General features: G+C 32.6%; 1 protein-coding gene and 1 long non-coding RNA gene across 2 annotated transcripts; one reads left to right on the top strand and one right to left on the bottom strand.

Moving 5' to 3' along the window:
• Positions 1-5,370: 5,370 nt before the first annotated feature.
• On the bottom strand, positions 5,371-7,079 carry LOC115227155 (hybrid signal transduction histidine kinase M-like). The gene is made up of 2 exons (XM_029798068.1): positions 6,289-7,079; positions 5,371-5,404 (listed from the first exon to the last, which is right to left on the bottom strand). The coding sequence occupies exons 1-2, from the start codon at positions 7,077-7,079 to the stop codon at positions 5,371-5,373; spliced, it is 825 nt and encodes a 274-aa protein (XP_029653928.1).
• A 3,166-nt stretch (positions 7,080-10,245) lies between these two features.
• Positions 10,246-10,693, top strand: LOC115227135. The gene is made up of 3 exons (XR_003883077.1): positions 10,246-10,382; positions 10,416-10,582; positions 10,614-10,693. It is a non-coding gene; the product is annotated as an uncharacterized LOC115227135 (long non-coding RNA).
• The last annotated feature ends 7,276 nt before the right edge of the window (positions 10,694-17,969 follow it).

Raw genomic sequence — 17,969 nt, 5'->3', positions numbered from 1 at the left:
TGATTAAGTTCCTCAGAAGTCCAGACATTAAGGTCATATTTCCTCGCGATCTTCAGTAAAGCCAGACCATCTTGATTAGAGGTCTCGCATCCATAAGCGGTATTTTTGGCGTTGAGATCTCCCGCAAGAATGGCCATCTCATTATCCTCAAAGAACTTCCTGATCACTTCAGGGTAGTTTCTGAGGTCCTTCGAGTACATTCCACCGATTGTTATTCATCCAATGGAAGTTAGGAGTTCTAGTGCGATCAGTTCGCATCGGTTCTCTTCAAGGATCCTTTCTCTCGCACAAGAAGTCCTTAAGATATTATGTAAAAATCCAAATTATTTCGAAACTTAAATTTATAATTTTTTTTATTACTTTGTTTGTATAGATGGAAATTTATAATTTATCATGACAGATGTTGGCAGCTGTCAAATCACCTGTCATCGCTCTCAGCGCTCGATCGCTCGCGACATAGATGTACTGTGAGAGAGCGTGTTCATTAATTACTTTGAACAAGTTCACTTCATTCAGTTTTGTATTTGCTAACCTTAAAAAATTCGCTTGATTACTTTTTCAAGAATTTTTTCAGCATGTGCGGTTTTTGGATTTTTCCAGTTGAACTTTTAAGTACTCATAGATACTTATATCCATCAATTTCGTCAATAACTATTGCTTCCGCTGATAACAATTGAATATTCGTGGCTGACTTTTCAGATTATTCTCCAGCACTCGTGTTTTTAATAATTAAATTAAAAAAATTAAATTTAAGTGTTTAATCTTTTGTTTATTTACCTTCATGTCCACTTGCACTTATTTACTCTCATAAAGTTTACGCAAATGTATAATTAGCAATTAATAAAAAAACTGTTTCTCATCCGACAGGCTCTATAACTGAAGGGAAACCTGAAACTCTAGAGCTTTTTTGACAACGTTGTTAAGTATCTTTTAAATCAGCTAAGAAAGTCTTCCTCGATCAAAAAGTCAATTTTTCTGATAAGACTTAAATCCAGGAATCCCTTGATATTTCTCGAAAGGACTAACGCCTGCAAAAAATTAAAACAAACAATTCACCCGTGGACGAGTGAGATGTTTGATTATATGAAAGCATAACTTTTTTATATGTTTTATCCACTTTTTTGTTATACAAACTCATAATTTTTGATTAACTCCTTATGATTGATTTAATTTTTAAACAGTTCAATGACTCTGAGAAATGTTTGGTCTTTAATGTATTTGAAAATACGGAAATTTTCACAGACATTATCACGCAAGAATTCTTGATTTTTTTCTATTGTCCGATTGTAGAAACTTGCAAGGACAAAAATAGACGGCTATTAAGATGATAAATTTGCAATAAACGTCTACAGACAGCCACCAAGAAAATAATTGTTTTCATTTTTAAATCTACAGATAATCTAATCTTATACTGTTTAAGATCACCAAATCGACTTAAAACCTTTTATTATCTAAGTCAGCGACAATATGACGCGAATCGTCATGCTGTTTCAGTGGCAAAGCAAACTTGCGTATATTCACTCACTGCAATAACATGATATTTCATTGAAATAGGATGACAATAATAAAACAAACGAAATTCTTACTGCTGTCGTAATTATTTTGTAGAATTCCTTTAAAAAGGTGTTAGTTGGTTGAAAAATAAAATAATCAAAACATTTCTCGGAGTGAACTCTATGCCTCTATGAGACAAATGTGACAATTATTTAGTTATTTGTTGTTTCAAGTATTCCAGACAATTATAAATAATTTGAAGCATGAAAGTGCAAATAGTGAGTTGGCGGATAGCTTTCCCAAAAGAAGACAAATTTTCAGAAACCAGGATCAATGAATTAGTTAATTTTTCATCACGTTAAATTTGTGGTTTAATTGCTGATAAAAAAATTATTGTTTCATATTGTAAGAAATCATTTTTACACATTGTTATGAAGCCAAAAACAACTCAGCTCGTGTTCGAAACCGCAATATTAGGTAAATTATAATTATACTGTTTATATAAATTAAATCGTTCGAAAATACGGAACAATTATGGATAATAACCAGACAACCAAACATGAAACATGGACAAGAAAGCTCGACTTCCTGATTTGCCTCATTGGACTGTCCATTGGATTTGGAAACGTCTGGCGCTTTCCCCACTTGTGCTATAAAAATGGTGGAGGTACGAAAATTTGATCAATCTATATTCAGGAGCATTTCTCATTGCTTATTTTTCTTCTGCAATTTTCTGTGGAATTCCTTTGGTTTATATCGAATGCTTGGTTGGCCAAATGACACAAAGATCCCCCTACATAGTTTGGAAATTCTGTCCAATACTTGAAGGTTTGGCAATTTTGTGATTTCGAGGCCTCGGAGTCGGATTTTTAGCAGTAAACATATATATGGGGATTTATCTCGTCCAAATATTGTCTTGGGCAGTATATTATATGTTCGCCTCAATGATCAACCCACTTCCATGGACATACTGCGATCCTTCCTGGGCTACGAACAAATGCCTGACGAACTTCTCTCAAGTCGTTTACAATTCTTCGTACTACACGGATCCGGTTAACGAGTATTTCAGGTTGATTAATTTTGTATCACGTGAGTAGAAACCACGTTCTAAGATTATCTCCCAGTATTGACAACGTGGGGTCACTCAACTTTCCACTCGTTGGATGTCTGGCTCTGGCGTACATAATCATTTTTTTCGTTGTTTGGAAAGGGATCAGAATATCAGGAAAAGTAAAGTATCAGTCTAAAAAATCTTAGGTAATGTACGTTACAGCACTGCTTCCATTTGTGATGATTCTGATTCTCTTGGGGAGAAGTTGTTCTCTTAAAGGAGCATTAACAGGGGCAAAATACTATCTTTCCATTAATATGAGTAAATTGGCCAAATTTGAGGTGAAACTATCGACTAATAATTTTAGGTTTGGTCGGATGCGGGAGGTCAAATATTTTACTCCTATGGTGTGGCTTCGGGAGTCCTCTCTGCTCTGGCTTCTCATAACCAAATAGACACTAACGTTTATTAGTAACACATTATATATTTAATTTAAAAGTGATTCGATCCGTTGCTCTATTGTGAATTCTTTTTGCAGTATTATTTCTGGATTTGTGATTTTTCCGGTTCTTGGGTTTATGGCAGAGCGTCAAAACGTATCGATTGATCAAGTAGCGGATTCAGGTTTCCCTGTCAAATCAGTCTTCAGGTCCCGGATTGGCATTTGTAGCATATCCCCGAGCTCTTGTCGAGTTAACTGGGTCAAACTTCTGGTCATTTTTCTTTTTTCTTTCGCTGATTTTTATTGGACTTGATAGCGCTGTATCCCGGAAATAAAAAATGATTTTAGTTCATTACTATAGAAACAAGTGTCTTGTCAATAGAGGATATTTTGGAAGGTTATATAAAAACAAAATATCGAAAAGAAGTAATCACTTTAATGCTCTGCCTTGGATCATTTCTTGTTGGACTATCGATGGTCACGAATGTATTTTTTTCTTGTTTTTTGCAAGGGAGGAATGTATGTCTTTCAAATCTTTAACTTTTTCCCAATAAGTCAAATTTTGGTTCTCACGGGATTCTTGGAAATAATTGCCTTGGTATGGATTTACGGTATGACTTAATATTTTATATTTTAGGATTTGACAGAATTCAAAACGATATCAAAATGCTAAATTTAAAAAGTCAGGGAAAGATTTTAAAGTTTATTTTTACAGTCGTAACTCCAGTATTTACAATGGTATCATTCTATTTTAGTTGTTTACTAAATCATGTTTGTTTTAATTTTATTTTATTATATTTACTGAAATTTTAACTATTTAAAGTATAACATGTGTATTTTAGGCGATATTTGTGATGAATACGATGCTTTCCACATCTGTTGGCTATGAAGGCTATTATTTTCCTGTCTGGGCAACTGTAGTGGGATATTTACTCACATTCACCATTGTAATCCCAATTGTCGGAACAACTATTTATAATTTTTATAAGTTAGAAGAAAATGATCTTCTTAAAGTTTGTCTATTTATAAATATTTTTAGAGAATTTTATTATTGTTTAAATGCAAAGATCTTCTCAGTGAAAACATTTTGCAACTTAAACGCTCGGAGTGCAACAAAAATCTTCAAACCGAATTATAAATCATTCTAACTTAAAAGTTATTTCTTTTGGTTTTTTCTCTAAACAGCGCTTTCTTATTAATAAAACATGCGATAAGTACGAGAAAATATTTAGCAAAATTAATGTATAGTATCCCCATGTGCCTCATATAGCTGCCAGGATGCTGTTTTTCCCATACTATGTGAATACGAGCATGTTTATAATTTTATGGTCACTTATTGTGTACCTTCTTTCAAGAATTTTAGAATTCAGAAGATGATGTTTCAATCCCACGACACTTTGATGTAAATTCAGGGTCCTGGAACAATCTCGAGAGGCTTCTCTCTAACAAACTACCCCTACTAATGGTGATAACTTGCAAAAAATTCGTGTGTTAAGGAAACTTTACAACAATGCTACGTTAACATACTAAATGTACAATAACTTTAAACAATATTCTGGCTTTCTTGCATAAAATTTCTGATTATTCTACTAGTTTAAAAATAAAATTTAGATGCTGCCTATTCAGATTGCAAAACCAGTATCAATACCAAAAAAATCTAAATAACTCACTAGATGAGTAACTTGCAGAAAGAGATATGAGGCTATCTTCAAAAATACAAATGCCTTGGATGCAAAAAAGCGTATAAGGAGCTTAATCCGATCTATTTAAATTTCGGGAAGCAGTTGAAGACTGTGACGAAAAAAGTTGGTGTACAATTTAAGGTTTAATAATGTTAAAAGTAAAAAAAACATTAAAAATTTGAATTTTCTCAATTATATAGGAAAATTAAGAATGTTAGTACATATCAAACGTTTTAGAGCGTGTCAAAAGTTTTAAAGTATTAATTGCATTCTGATTTGAAGCCTCTGCTCTGATTAGTGACCGTAGAACTCTTTTTTCATATGTTAAAAAACTTCGGTTTAATCTCGACTCGTTTCTTTAGAATAATTGGTTGTATAAAAAATTACCTATTTATCCAATGTTCTTCATATCTTTCATCACTTTCGCAATTTTTGTATTTATTTTTATAAAACTGATTTTTCGTATCTTCTAAAAAAAGACTGAAACTTTAAATAAAATATTAAACCTGTGAATATTTTGCTTTGCTATTTGTATTTTTCTTTCTAATGACCTGATTGATGTTTCTACTCTATCTAATCTCGATCCAGCAATGCACAGACGAGTTGAATAAGAACATAAAGAATCGAGAAAATTTTCATTATCTTCATAATCAAATTTAACGGTAAAATCTGAATATCTATCAAGCTTATAGTTTGTCTGTTTATAATTCGAACATTCCGAATCGAAATAATCTCCTGTATAAACATATTTGTTTTTAAAATTTGAATATTTATAAAACTTATAATCTGAATTTTTTTGATGTATATTTCTATTCAATGTAAATGAACAGTCACAGTCGTGACAGTGCTGGTAAATATCTTCGGCTTGAGAAAACGTTGACTTATCATATAGGCTTGACTGACATTCGCCGAGAATTCTTGATTTGTTTAAAATATTTCTAATTTTATAAACATGGGGGTTTTCTGTTTTATCATTAAAATAAATATCGTCACTTCTCTCTGACCTGACGTATTGTTGTTTTTCCTTTATATTAGTATTTTTTATTTTAAATGACGAATAAACTTTATTTTCCTTCTTTGAAATATTATCTGCATTATTTGTAACATTTTTTTCTTTATCGAAATATTCATCAACTTTCATATCATCACAGTATTTATTATATTGGGGTTTGTTTCCTTTGATTTTTGGGTTAAATGTATGTTTTTTCACTTTCTTTTTTGATACATTTTTATTATTATTAAATAACTTTTTATCACTTTTAGAAATTCGTGAAAATTGCTTGGGGTGAGTTAATTTATAATAGTCGACAATCTCTCTACAATCTTCTTTTATATTATTTAAGATTGTGCCCTGGTATTTTTCGTTTTTTTCTTTATCAGTCTCATTATTGCTGTAAAGGATTTCATTATTTAATATTTTTGAATCTTTTTTGTAGTTATTTTCTGAAATATTTTGACTGCCTGTGTTCACGCCTCTTCTAAACAAAAAATTTTTTAATTGAATTTTATTTTTTGTCAAGTTCTCAGATTGACTTAATTTGTTTTCGAATTGTGAAAGATCATCTATTTTAGCAGAAATATATTTTCTTTCATATTTTTTGTTATTAATGAAGACATACTCATTGGTACTCTCTGTAACACAGTTGCAAAAAACTTCTTTGTAATCAATATCTAATATAGCATTCAGATCTTCATTATCCTTTATGTAATTATCATTTATGAATTGATTTGTTGGTAATTTTTCAGCCTTTTCTTTGACTGTTTCATTCAATAAACCAGATTCACAAATTTTAGAAATATTGTTTTCTTTGGAACAACAAAGATTTTGATCATTTTCAATATTTTTTCGAGTATTGTGTTCTAAGACTTGATCGCTTATTTGAGAATTAATTTTAGTATTATTAGAATTATCAAAAGTTTCATTATTTTCAGCAAATAACATAATATGATTGTTTATATTCTGATTGGAAACCTCGTCACATATTTTATTATCAATTTGAACAATATTGTATTTATCAAAAATTTCAGCTTTTTCAAATGACGAAGATAGATTACATGTATTATTATTGGAAATTTCGTCACTTATTGTATAGTTAATTTTTGTGCTATTGTATTTATTCAAGTTTATATCCTTTTCAAATAACGGAGTTAGATTATTGTCACTAAATATACCACTGTCAAGAGTTATTGGAGATAGCTTTTCGATAATTTCCATTTCATTGTTGATGGATGAAACTTTTTCCATTTCTAATGACGTTGATATCAACAATTGGCGTTTGTCGTTAGATAAAATTGTATCTTTATTGCGATTTAAGGAGATGTCTATTTCTTTCAAATATTGAATTTTATTCTTCGAATTTAGTTCTTTCTTTTGTAATAAACATGGACCCAATGTATTTTTGTTATTCATTTGAATGTTAATTACATTTTCAACCATGATTTTATTCTTTTTTTCAGAACTACTAATAATAAATTCATGTTTTGTCTTCAGCAAGTTTCCAGAATTTAAATTGAATATTGATTTTGTTAAAACATTTGATTGGTCCGATTTGAATTTTAAGAAATTTTTATTATATTCTTGTATTTCTAAAGAATTTTTTAATTTTGAACATCGAGATTTAAGCAATACAACTGGTATTTTTCTAACTAAAGATTTTGACGGAGAACATGAAAAACTTTTGGTATTAGATGCCTTCTCAGTTTTTAAATTTAAAGCTTTAAACGATTTTGAAATTTCTTGAGCTTTTTTTATTTGTTTAGATGATATTCCAACTGATAAATGAGGTAATATTTGAAAAACTGAAACATTTTTATCTTCTTTAGAAATATATCCTGGTAAAAGCTTATTGTTACTCGGAAATCGAATAATTACTTGATGGATTTGATATTCAAGTAATTTAGCAAAAACAAGACACGCAATTTGTTTCTTATTCATTGCAGGCAGCCCATTATTCCATAGCTCTTTTTGGTAGTAGAAAAGTTCAATTATAGGTGCTCTCTCTTGTTCTTTAAAGTCAATTCCAGGATTATTTTTATCACTGACATAAAATTCTGCCCCTCTATTTATGTTCATTTCAGAATTATTTAGAACACAAAAGTATGAATTTTCCCCGACTTTAACAACACTTATAAGTTTTTCAAAATCTTCAGAAAGTTTATAGTCGATTTCTTGTATTAATAAAGTTTTATTTGCTTTGTGAGGTCGAAGGTAGAATTGAACTTTACTATTTTGTAATGATACAAACGGTTTTTTGATTATGCAATTGTTTTCCAACGATATTTTCTCTTCTAAAATGGTTTATTATTAATAAATGTTTTTTAGAATTTCGGATAAATTATTAATTGCTCATCTTTATTTGTTTTATATAGTCATCATTATTCTTACGATAGCACTTGAACAAATTTACGTAAACTACATAAAAATAATTAAATCCTAACTAAAATTACTTTGATGTAAAATAACGAAAATTATTATATAGTACATTTAAACCTTTAAATTTATTTTCGTCATAATTAAACAAATGTGACACTTATGTCATTATATTAAACTTTAAATAACAAAAATACAGAAATTTAATTACCAAACATTCGCACATTCTAAATAAATATGTTCGTAATTTGTAATATATTAGCTTATTAAATCCAGCAATCAATAATAATACTAGCTATTCACGAATTTAATTATTGATTTTAACAGTTTTAATTTGGTATAGGTGAGAAAAATATGCTTACTTTTGTTATCAATTTGATTTTCGAACAAAACTTGCATTAAATCTTCTTCACTAGAAGTAAATTATTACTTATAAACATATATTAATATAAATCGTTTAACCATGACGAAATAAGTGGAAATTGATATAACTTTTAAACATATAACAAACTTAACATTTAAGCGCGCGTAAAATTAGATTAATTTGGTATATATAATTTACCGGGTTCTTCCAGGCAGAAAAGAATTTTTTATCGAATAATCTTTAACAAACGTTTTGTATTCAAAAATAACCGGTTTTGTAGAGATAAATTTGCGGAATATTTCATTAAATTGATATTTTAAGAATATAAGTTTTTCCTGAATTTTATATTCCATTATCTCTGCAATTTTATATCTGGTAACTCAGATGATCTATGTTAAAATTAATTCTAACGATGGTTATTCGTATTTTATAACATTAATTAAATAATTCTAGCTTTTTATTTTATTGTCAATTAATGTTCTTTCTTTTCATTTATTAATTGAATGACGTTAGTTTATTATGAATATTTTGAATTAAGATTTAACTTTTAAATCGTACTTTAAATCAAAATAGTTGAGTGGTTTAAATTTATGTTATTAATTGATTTTTTTGTTTGTTTAGAAAGTTATGGTGACGATCGCTTTCATCGGTGACTATTTAAACATATCCTGACACAATGGATCCTGCTGCCTTTGCAAACGACATAATGGAGTCGTAGTGCCAAAGACCTGCTTTGAAGCAGAATACGCACAACCATGCCACTATCTATACTAAATGATGTTAAAAATGCTAGAATGAGGCTAGAAAATGATGAGGATCTCCGAAAAATCACAATGTCCAAATGTCTAACGAAGAAAATCATCTTGGGTACGGCACAAGCGACGATAAAAACCTAGCGTTCTCATTGTTGCGTTTCGTGCATAATAATAAGTTGACGATTTGTTTTAATTAATTATGATAGTTGTTAAAAATATCACTTAAGATCTAGTCCTATACTAAAAGAATTTATCAACCAACAACGCTATTCAATTTCAATAAGAATATGATCAAATAAACGCTTTCCTACTTCACTGCAGGCTATTATCCTAGACTGTGGGGGAAATAACCAGACGGAAATACAATTTTTTTGATCTGGTGGGAAATTTCTTGTTTGGGAAGCCACCTACATAAATACACTCTCATCACTAACCTCCTTGGAAATGGCTGTGATAAAGGCCGAAAAAAAGAAAAAAAACATAAAAAGAACTGCTAGAACGCTTTATCTTCATCCCCGTTTTGATCAATTCGTTTTATCTGGTAACCACTCGTCTTGAAGAAGAGAAAAGATTCGAAATATAAAATAAATGTTGTTTTTAAAAGAATCAAATATTAAATGGAAATTAAATTTCAACCTCAAAGTTTTTAATCTGTCAAAAATCTAAGTTTATATTTTTTAATGTGGTTTATGCCATTTTTAATTACCTTTAATCGGTAAGGATTGACGTGGATTTTTTCCGAAGATTAGAAAACGAATATAAGATTTATGACCGTGGCAAGACGAGATGGCGATTCCAAATAATTTCTTTTGCCATTCTCTGGGCCAATTGTAATGGAATCAATTCGCCGGCTGCGCTTTTAGTATTTTAACTTTTCCAGTGATTATAATCAAAAAAAGATAACTAGACAACAACATTGAGGAACACAACTCTGTCCAAAAATTAAAATGATAAATTCAGGTGCCTGAAAATTATCCACTTTTATATTAAAACGTGCTGATTTTTAAAATTAATATTCTCTAATTTATTTATCAATTTTAAATACATTTGGGGGCTTTTGCGTGACGTGCACAGATTACTGAATTATCTAGCATTTACAGATAAATGATTTCTGATCGAAAAAAAACTTCATGTCAAAGTTCTCTAGACGTCCTAAAAATTTATATTTCACTTTCTCGTGGAGACATTAGACAAGTGACATGCGTGGAAAATTCTACAATTCAAGTTTCTTATGTCATTTTTTAATCTATATAATAGAAAGTAATCCTGACGTTGCTTGAACAATTAAATTTCACGGAGTACATAAAATTGTTCGAGCTTGAGGCTCAATCCCTTGCGAATGGACAAATAGTAACTCTTTACCAAAGCAATAATATTACTGACATTCAAAATCGGCTTGGACATCAGTGGCTTGACAAACATCGGTTTGCCTGATTAATTCAATTTCAAAAATAGACTTTTACTAAAAATAAGGCATATCAATCATATACTCTATGAACATGTAAAAGAAAATGACAAAGAAATGCTCGAATTTCTATATTTTCAAGTAAAAATTATTCCGTCACAAATAGTGTTTGGAAGAAACAATTCAGAAAGGTGTATACAAAGAATCTGATCGACATATACGTTTTTTGACTTTAGAATTAAAGTATGTGATTGTCTACATGTAAAAGGAGACGGCTATTGGTAGATGGAAATATGGCTAAGTTTAAATCCTCTTGGATTATTAAGCAGCTCAATTCTCTCTCACCCAACATTGTTTATTAATATTTTTCTTATTAACTTAGAAAGTGCCATTAAAAAGTATCAAAGACGAAATGCTGAAACTCAGATCTCTCACTTCTTCGAGGCGATGTATCCTCGAATTCCTTAATATACATCGTTGTGCTATTGGACTTATTTATAAAGAGTTTCGCTGTTTTATCAATGTCTTTTTTCCTGGCTAATTTTATTAGATCAACGACAATTTGACGATTGTAGAGTTGGTGATCAGGCCTTTGGATGGAATAAGTTATCGAGTAGCTGGACACTCTTGGGTTGAGAATAGTTTTTTACCTTCAAAGAGAATGTTGTGTCGGAGCTTTGCGGATTCTGAAGGAGTGAAGGATGTAATTTTGAAAAAACTTGAGGAGGGTAAGGCGAGGGTTCAGGTTCTTGTTTCCCCTCCAGAAATTTCTGTTGAATTATATGGAAGCTTGCCTGTGATGGAAGAGATTTTCCACTACATTTCAAAAACTTGTGGTTTTGGTTCATTCTGACTTTGATAGAACTTGATGGCTGCGACGAAATTTATTCGTTTTCTAACAATGAGTTTTCATTTTTTTAATTTTAGAAAATTATATAATAAGGTCTCGGCCTTACAAATTCATACTGATGCTGAATTTCCCGAAGTTCCAGATTCCTTGATTGGTTTTAGTTTCTCACATTTTATAATTCAGATTTATCTATCAATAGTGATCACCTGGAACTATTGGAAATAATTGGAGAAGGTCAATATGGGATGGTTTATAAAGGAATTTTACTTAGTTGTAAAAATGTAATTTCTTTTTGAATTTATAATACAGAATGTCAGTGAAGTTGCGGTCAAATTCCACCAGGGTACCGACAAACAGAGTATTGCTAATTTTTATGAAGAAGCAAGTTTTTGTGTTTGTATATTAAATAGATTTAATGAAGATGTTCAGTCATCCAAACATTATCGAGTTTTTTGGGTTACTGAAAGGAACTTTGGCTATCGTAATGGAGCTTGCAGAATATGGACAGGTTGGTATTTGTGATTTATTGAACAATAGCTGAGAGCTTATTTACAGACAGTAGACGATATCTCACAACAAAGTTTGATAGCTTTTTGCCTTCAATTGACTCGGGCAGTCGACTATCTTCACAGTCTGAATTTTATTCACCGGTAAATACAAGTTTAGGAATAATTTTTTTAATTTTTAATCCTTGTAATTATGAATCCTATAATTATTTTTTTATCTTAGTGATCTGGCGGCAAGAAATATTTTAGTCTGCGGAAAAACGTGCATAAAATTAGCAGATTTTGGGATGTGTTGTTTTTTGTCTTCTGATGAAGTCTACCGCATGAGTTTCCTCTTTCAATTTTATTTATAGACAATGATTTGAAAATGCCAATAAAGTGGATGGCTCCCGAGTCCCTTCGTCACCGCATCTTTACTAAGGAGACCGATGTTTGGATGTTGGGTTTGACCAATCGATACTAGTTTTTAGGTGTATGTTATTGGGAGATTTGGACGAAAGGTGAATCTAAGCCATATAACGACATGCTTAACTCTGACATTCTCCTTCACCTTGAAGCTGGTAATAGACTTTGTAAACCTGACGATTGCCCTGAACATATTTACACATTTATTGAACATTGTTGGACTTTTGAACCAAAAATGCGGAAAAATTTGTCTGAATTACAAAATTATTTTGAGTAGTTGTTTTACATCATTTATAGAAATCTTTTTTATGAACATGACAATTCGGTTAACTCTCTAGCTGTTTCCAAATCTTCTAAAATATCAGGAAAAACGTTGACCGAAGATGATAATTTTGACTTGAGAACGGTTTCATTTGCTTCAAAATCGACTGTGTCGCAGATTTCCGATGTAGTTAAAACATCTCCTCTTTCTTTGAATCGAAAAAATTTTTCTTTTAAAAATGTCGTTACTCCTAATGTAGATTCTGACAAATGTTTGGAATTATACTCTGGTATTCATTCAAAATTTTAATTAAAGATGGTCCTGATAATAACCTGACTCCTTCTTTTCATCGTGAATCGATCAAGTCAGATAGAGATAATAAAGAATTGAGTTTAAATATTGACGAGCAAGTCGGTGAGAAAGGACAAAATATTTGGGTAAAATTTTATTGTTAAATGTTAGTTGAGTACTGCACTTTCTGCTCTTTCAAATGCAATTGTTGTTTTTTGTGAAGATTTGAATTCTCCTACTACAGAAAATTTAAAAAAATCAATTAAGGTTTTGGGTTTTTAATATTTTAGATGGTTGTTTTTAGTTTAAATTCATTCCTTATCGCAACTGCCAAAGTAACCAAATTGCTTGAATGCGACGATTTTCTCTTTCAGCAAGTTTGATTCTTGTGTTAATTTTAGATATCAGTGACTCAATGTTTACTTCGATCAATGATTGAACGCGTTAAATTAATTTTAGCAAAGCCCTTATTTGACGAAATACTCATTGACCGGACACTTTGTTTAATTAGTGAGATCGGAACTTCTTCTCGTTCCCTATTCAGTGATCTGCATAGGTATTCTATATTGGAAATGTCATCTGATGTTTAAGTTAATTTATGATTCTTTATACATGATAATAATTATTTAAATGTAGTTTTTTAGTTTATTCATATTTTATATATAATTAATGAGCGGAAGTTCATTGCAAAAAAATACTGAGCATTTTAAAAAACTTTTTTATTAGTATTCAAGACTGCAGTCAAACCTCCATTGCTCGCCACATTTTTTTTAAAAATGAAAATTTCGAAAGAAACCTCTATTGCTCGCCAAATTCAAAATCTCGGTACTATTTTATTATTAGAAAACTTTTTTGGGTTAGACTAACGTTTAATTTGAAATAATTCAAGCATACTTATGCAGAGCAAAAGATAGAGGGACCTTATCACTTCGTTATGGCTATATATGTAATAATGATACAACATACTCCTGTACTTCGTGGTTAAATGGTTAACGGTCACCGCCTTACTTTTACAGTGGCTACACTTTTTCCGTTGACCATTAAACAGTTCCTATCCTGAAAATATAAAAATAGTTCTTCTGATTGGGGAGAGTTATTCCCATCTTCAGCCACGTTGATGCCGACGATACTTCAATTTGCGGATTGTCCAGGCTGCTAAAATGAGTCTTGTGAATAACTTTTAAATTGTTCTTTTTTATTAGCGATTCCCTCTGACGTTTGATCAACTCCTTCACATTAACTTGGGTAACAGCCAGACCATACTTAGCCGACACTTAGCCTTTTATGGTCCCCAGGTGTGTACCACGAGTTTTAAGCAGCAAAGATGGCAGCCTTCTTTTGAAATACACTTGACACACTCCACAAGGTCTCGTGCATCTTGGTAAGAATTCGCTCACTTAAGTGTACGATGTTACTCAGTCCACGTCTTAGCTGCCCACGAGACAAGTATATCTCTCCTTATTGCTTGCCAACACGTGGACGTGATTCTCTCGGAGTAATCTTCGGACAATGAGGTCCATTTCATCGTACTCACTCGGCTCGAATTCGATCAAGCCAACGTAGTACTTTAGCACTTGTTCAAGGCATGAAATAAGTTTTGTGCATTGAGCCGAGTTTTTCATTACGACGCACACCCTCGACTACACACTTCCTCGTTTCTGGTGTGGTCTGTGCCTGAAAATAGCTGCCTCCTAAAAGTATATCTTGACAATTTCAGAATTTTTTAAGGATTAATTACGTCATGAGCCTAGGTGGTTACAGTTTAGACATAAAAAATTCAAAAAAATATTCGAATTCTATTTTAAAATCGATTTTGTCAAAATAAATATTATAAAACTAGCTCGGCAGCTAGCTTCGCTCACCGCGACTTAGCTCCTGCGAAGTGCCTTTTTCATCAAACAACTATAAGTTCAAGTAAATATATTAAACGACCCGGTTTGATGTAGCCCTATTCCAACGCCTGTTGATAAACGATGTTTGTTGTCCGTCCTTCCTTGGCATATATGAATAAATTTTCTCTTCTACCTACCTTTGAACATCCCACATACAGTTGTTCATAAGAAAAGAACTCTCTCTTTAAAAATAAGCCAACTATCTTTAACGAATGTCCGTTAGCCTTGTTTATTGTAATCGCAAAACTCATCTTCAACAGAAGTTTCTGTTTAAATAAAATCTGCCTAATATGAATGGATAAAAAAGAAAAAAGTATTCATTGAAAAAAAAATTAAGTAAACTCAATAGTCCTGGCTTGCGATTACCTGTGAGTCAATAACCGGTTTGATAGGCCTTTGACTAAAAACTGCCCCTCCATTGAGAAATATAACGCCCTTAAGTAATTCTCGAAATTCTTCGTCGTTGCGAACTGCAGTTTGAATATGCCTCGGAGTTATTCTCGTCTTGTTGCACTTTATTGATTGATGACCCGATAACTCTAACAATTCAGATAGCAAATAGTCCATCACTCCTGAAAAGTATACTGCAGCACACTCCCCAACTCTCAAACCTGTTGACACTAATTGAACGGTAATGGTTAATTAAAGCAACTTTTTAAAAGTCGTTTAATTCTTCCCACTGGAAAAATTACTCCAGCTCTAGCACTAGCAGATATCTTAGATTTCTTCAGACTAGGTCCCTTTCCTACCATCTAAATGCATAGTATTATATAATTTTTTGTTAATAAAATGTAATAAAAGACGTTCACTACGTATACATATAAAAGGCGCTATAAATTTAATAATTCTCATATAATATAAATCATTTTAGAAAGAATCAAATTTAATTAAATATATTAAAGCTTCATCAAAGACAGATCTTTAGATTATAGGATGCCCGGAGCCTGAAATTGGCTAATGAATTCTATGACTTGTTTTTATAATATATTTGAGCTTTCTTCTTTCTTTAAATTGAGCGTAATCAATGAGACGGCCCATGCGTTAAATAAGTAACTTAATGTCCTCCATGTAGACGTTCAAGGAACATAATTCTCTCATTCAGTTTGATAGGAGCACTGTAAGCTTGGAAGTTTGCAGTTTAGAAATTTTGGTTCTGTTACTTCCAGGGAATTTGTTTCAGAAATACTGTTTTTGCTTCTGCAAGTTGATTTGTATTTGCAACTCCGCTGACCAATTGGATAAACATAAAAATATTTTTTTACCCTGCGGTTTCAAAATTCTATACTAGTTATGAATGAATGAATTTATTTATTTAAAAGGAAAAGTCGAAAAAGAGAAAGTTAATGAGACAAAGTATGCCTCTTTTGCGTTGTTTCCCTCTTTTTTATGTTTAATCCCAGATTCGAGGGGAAAGGCTCTCTCAAGAACACTTCCAATCGTTTCCGTCGCGTCTTCCATCTCTTGAGGGATGGGTTGGTCCAGCTGGAGTCCATTTGCCAATTTGATGGCATATCGTCTCGTCTTTTCGAGCTTAGCGATAATGCCACTCCTCTCAGCAGTAGGGTACCATCCCTCGAACCCGTAGGTAAGCAATGGTTTGACGCACGTTTTATAAACATATAAAAATGTTTCCGGACAAAGGTGAAAGTGAATTATGCTCTTGAGAATTTGAGCGTATTTCCTTCTCCTCGAATCGATGTATCTGAAGTAGGAACCCTTGGATCCAACTTCAACCCCAAGGTATTTCAGGTTCTCCGTTACTGTAAACCAATGGAGGTTTCTCGGCGGTTTTTGTTTAGCTCCCTGTTTTGCAATCCAAGTGGCGGTGCACTTTTCTTTTGCGAGTGTCAGTCCTTTTAATATGCACCATTCTTCCACTCTTGTCACGTATCCTTTTAATTTCCTCCACGAGATGTCTTTTCTCCACGAAGCATTCGTTATTAGTATGTCGTCTGCGTAGATCATGAGACGACTGGTGAATCTGCTTCCAAAACAGCTGTGAGCTGATTTCGGAAGAGTTCGGCAGTCTCCTCTTGGTACGACAGGCATCCTCCCAGAAGTCGCAGGCGAATTACTTCAGTCTTTGTTTGGGTTCCAGTTATTTTACTGTAAACTGTCCAAAATTTGGGGTGTTTTGGATGGACCATTTTTGATTGGCGCAACAAGCACGTTCTTTTTCAATTAGAGCTGTCTGACAAAGTGATTTTTCAATGGCACTTATTCTTTTTTCAGTAAAGTTCTGTCTAGAAGATCCCAGAATAATGATTCGATAGACACAAATTCACAAGTGGTTTCGTTTTTTATTCTCAAGTTTTTTTTTATCTTCAACCCATTCATATAAAAGATGGGCGTACCTGTGCCAGCAACCGCACCATCCCTCCACCATATGAAGTATAGCCATCCAAAATTAATATCATATCATGTTTTAATTTTGACTCGTTTACTACTAAGATATCCGGCCGGATTAGCTCGGAAAGCCGTCTCTATATTGATCTGGCCTTCACGAGGATGATCACGAGAGAACCTTTTACATGGGTTGGTAGCAGCCCTCGCGTAGGAGCTCCACCATCTCCCATAAATATCGCTCTTTTTCCTTAGAGATCACATTCTTCAATCACATTCTCTGCTTTGCTACCTATCTTTGTTCTTACATGGGTTGGTGGCGATACATAATCTGGCGTGGCGTATGTGGTTCACCAACTCGCTTGAATCTTGCAATTCAGACGCATTTAGAAACGCTCAGGGGGTACCTAATACCCACCGGAAAAGAACCATCAAAACTTGTCCTCCTGATGACATCTTCGTCCCAGGACGATGCACCCTACCTAAGTCTCACTCCTCCCGGAGGACATCCGCAGCCCGAAGACGTAGAAAGCACTTCACGGCTCTCCAGCTAAACATCAACGGTATCTCGCTTGGCACATCGAAGGGCCGTTTATTGCTCGTCAATATGTACATCCCTCTCCCGGCTGTTGTCCAAGGAGCTATTGCCTCCCTACTCTCTCCAATCTTGCACGGATAGACGGGGTCATCTTATGCGGTGACCTCAATGCAAAACACCCCCTTTGGCTCTCTAATCAGTTGGCGGATACGAGAGGGAAATCTCTAATTTCCCAATTGGATTTCTTAACCATCCTGAACGCCCCATCGAGAAACACAAGAACCCCATTCAGAGGGTCCGACAAACCCACTTCACCCGA

Source organism: Octopus sinensis, unplaced genomic scaffold (assembly GCF_006345805.1).
Source record: "Octopus sinensis unplaced genomic scaffold, ASM634580v1 Contig02042, whole genome shotgun sequence".
NCBI classification, from domain to species: domain Eukaryota; kingdom Metazoa; phylum Mollusca; class Cephalopoda; order Octopoda; family Octopodidae; genus Octopus; species Octopus sinensis.
The sequence above is the reverse complement of the archived record's forward strand: the minus strand, read 5'-3'. Positions and strand labels throughout refer to the sequence as shown.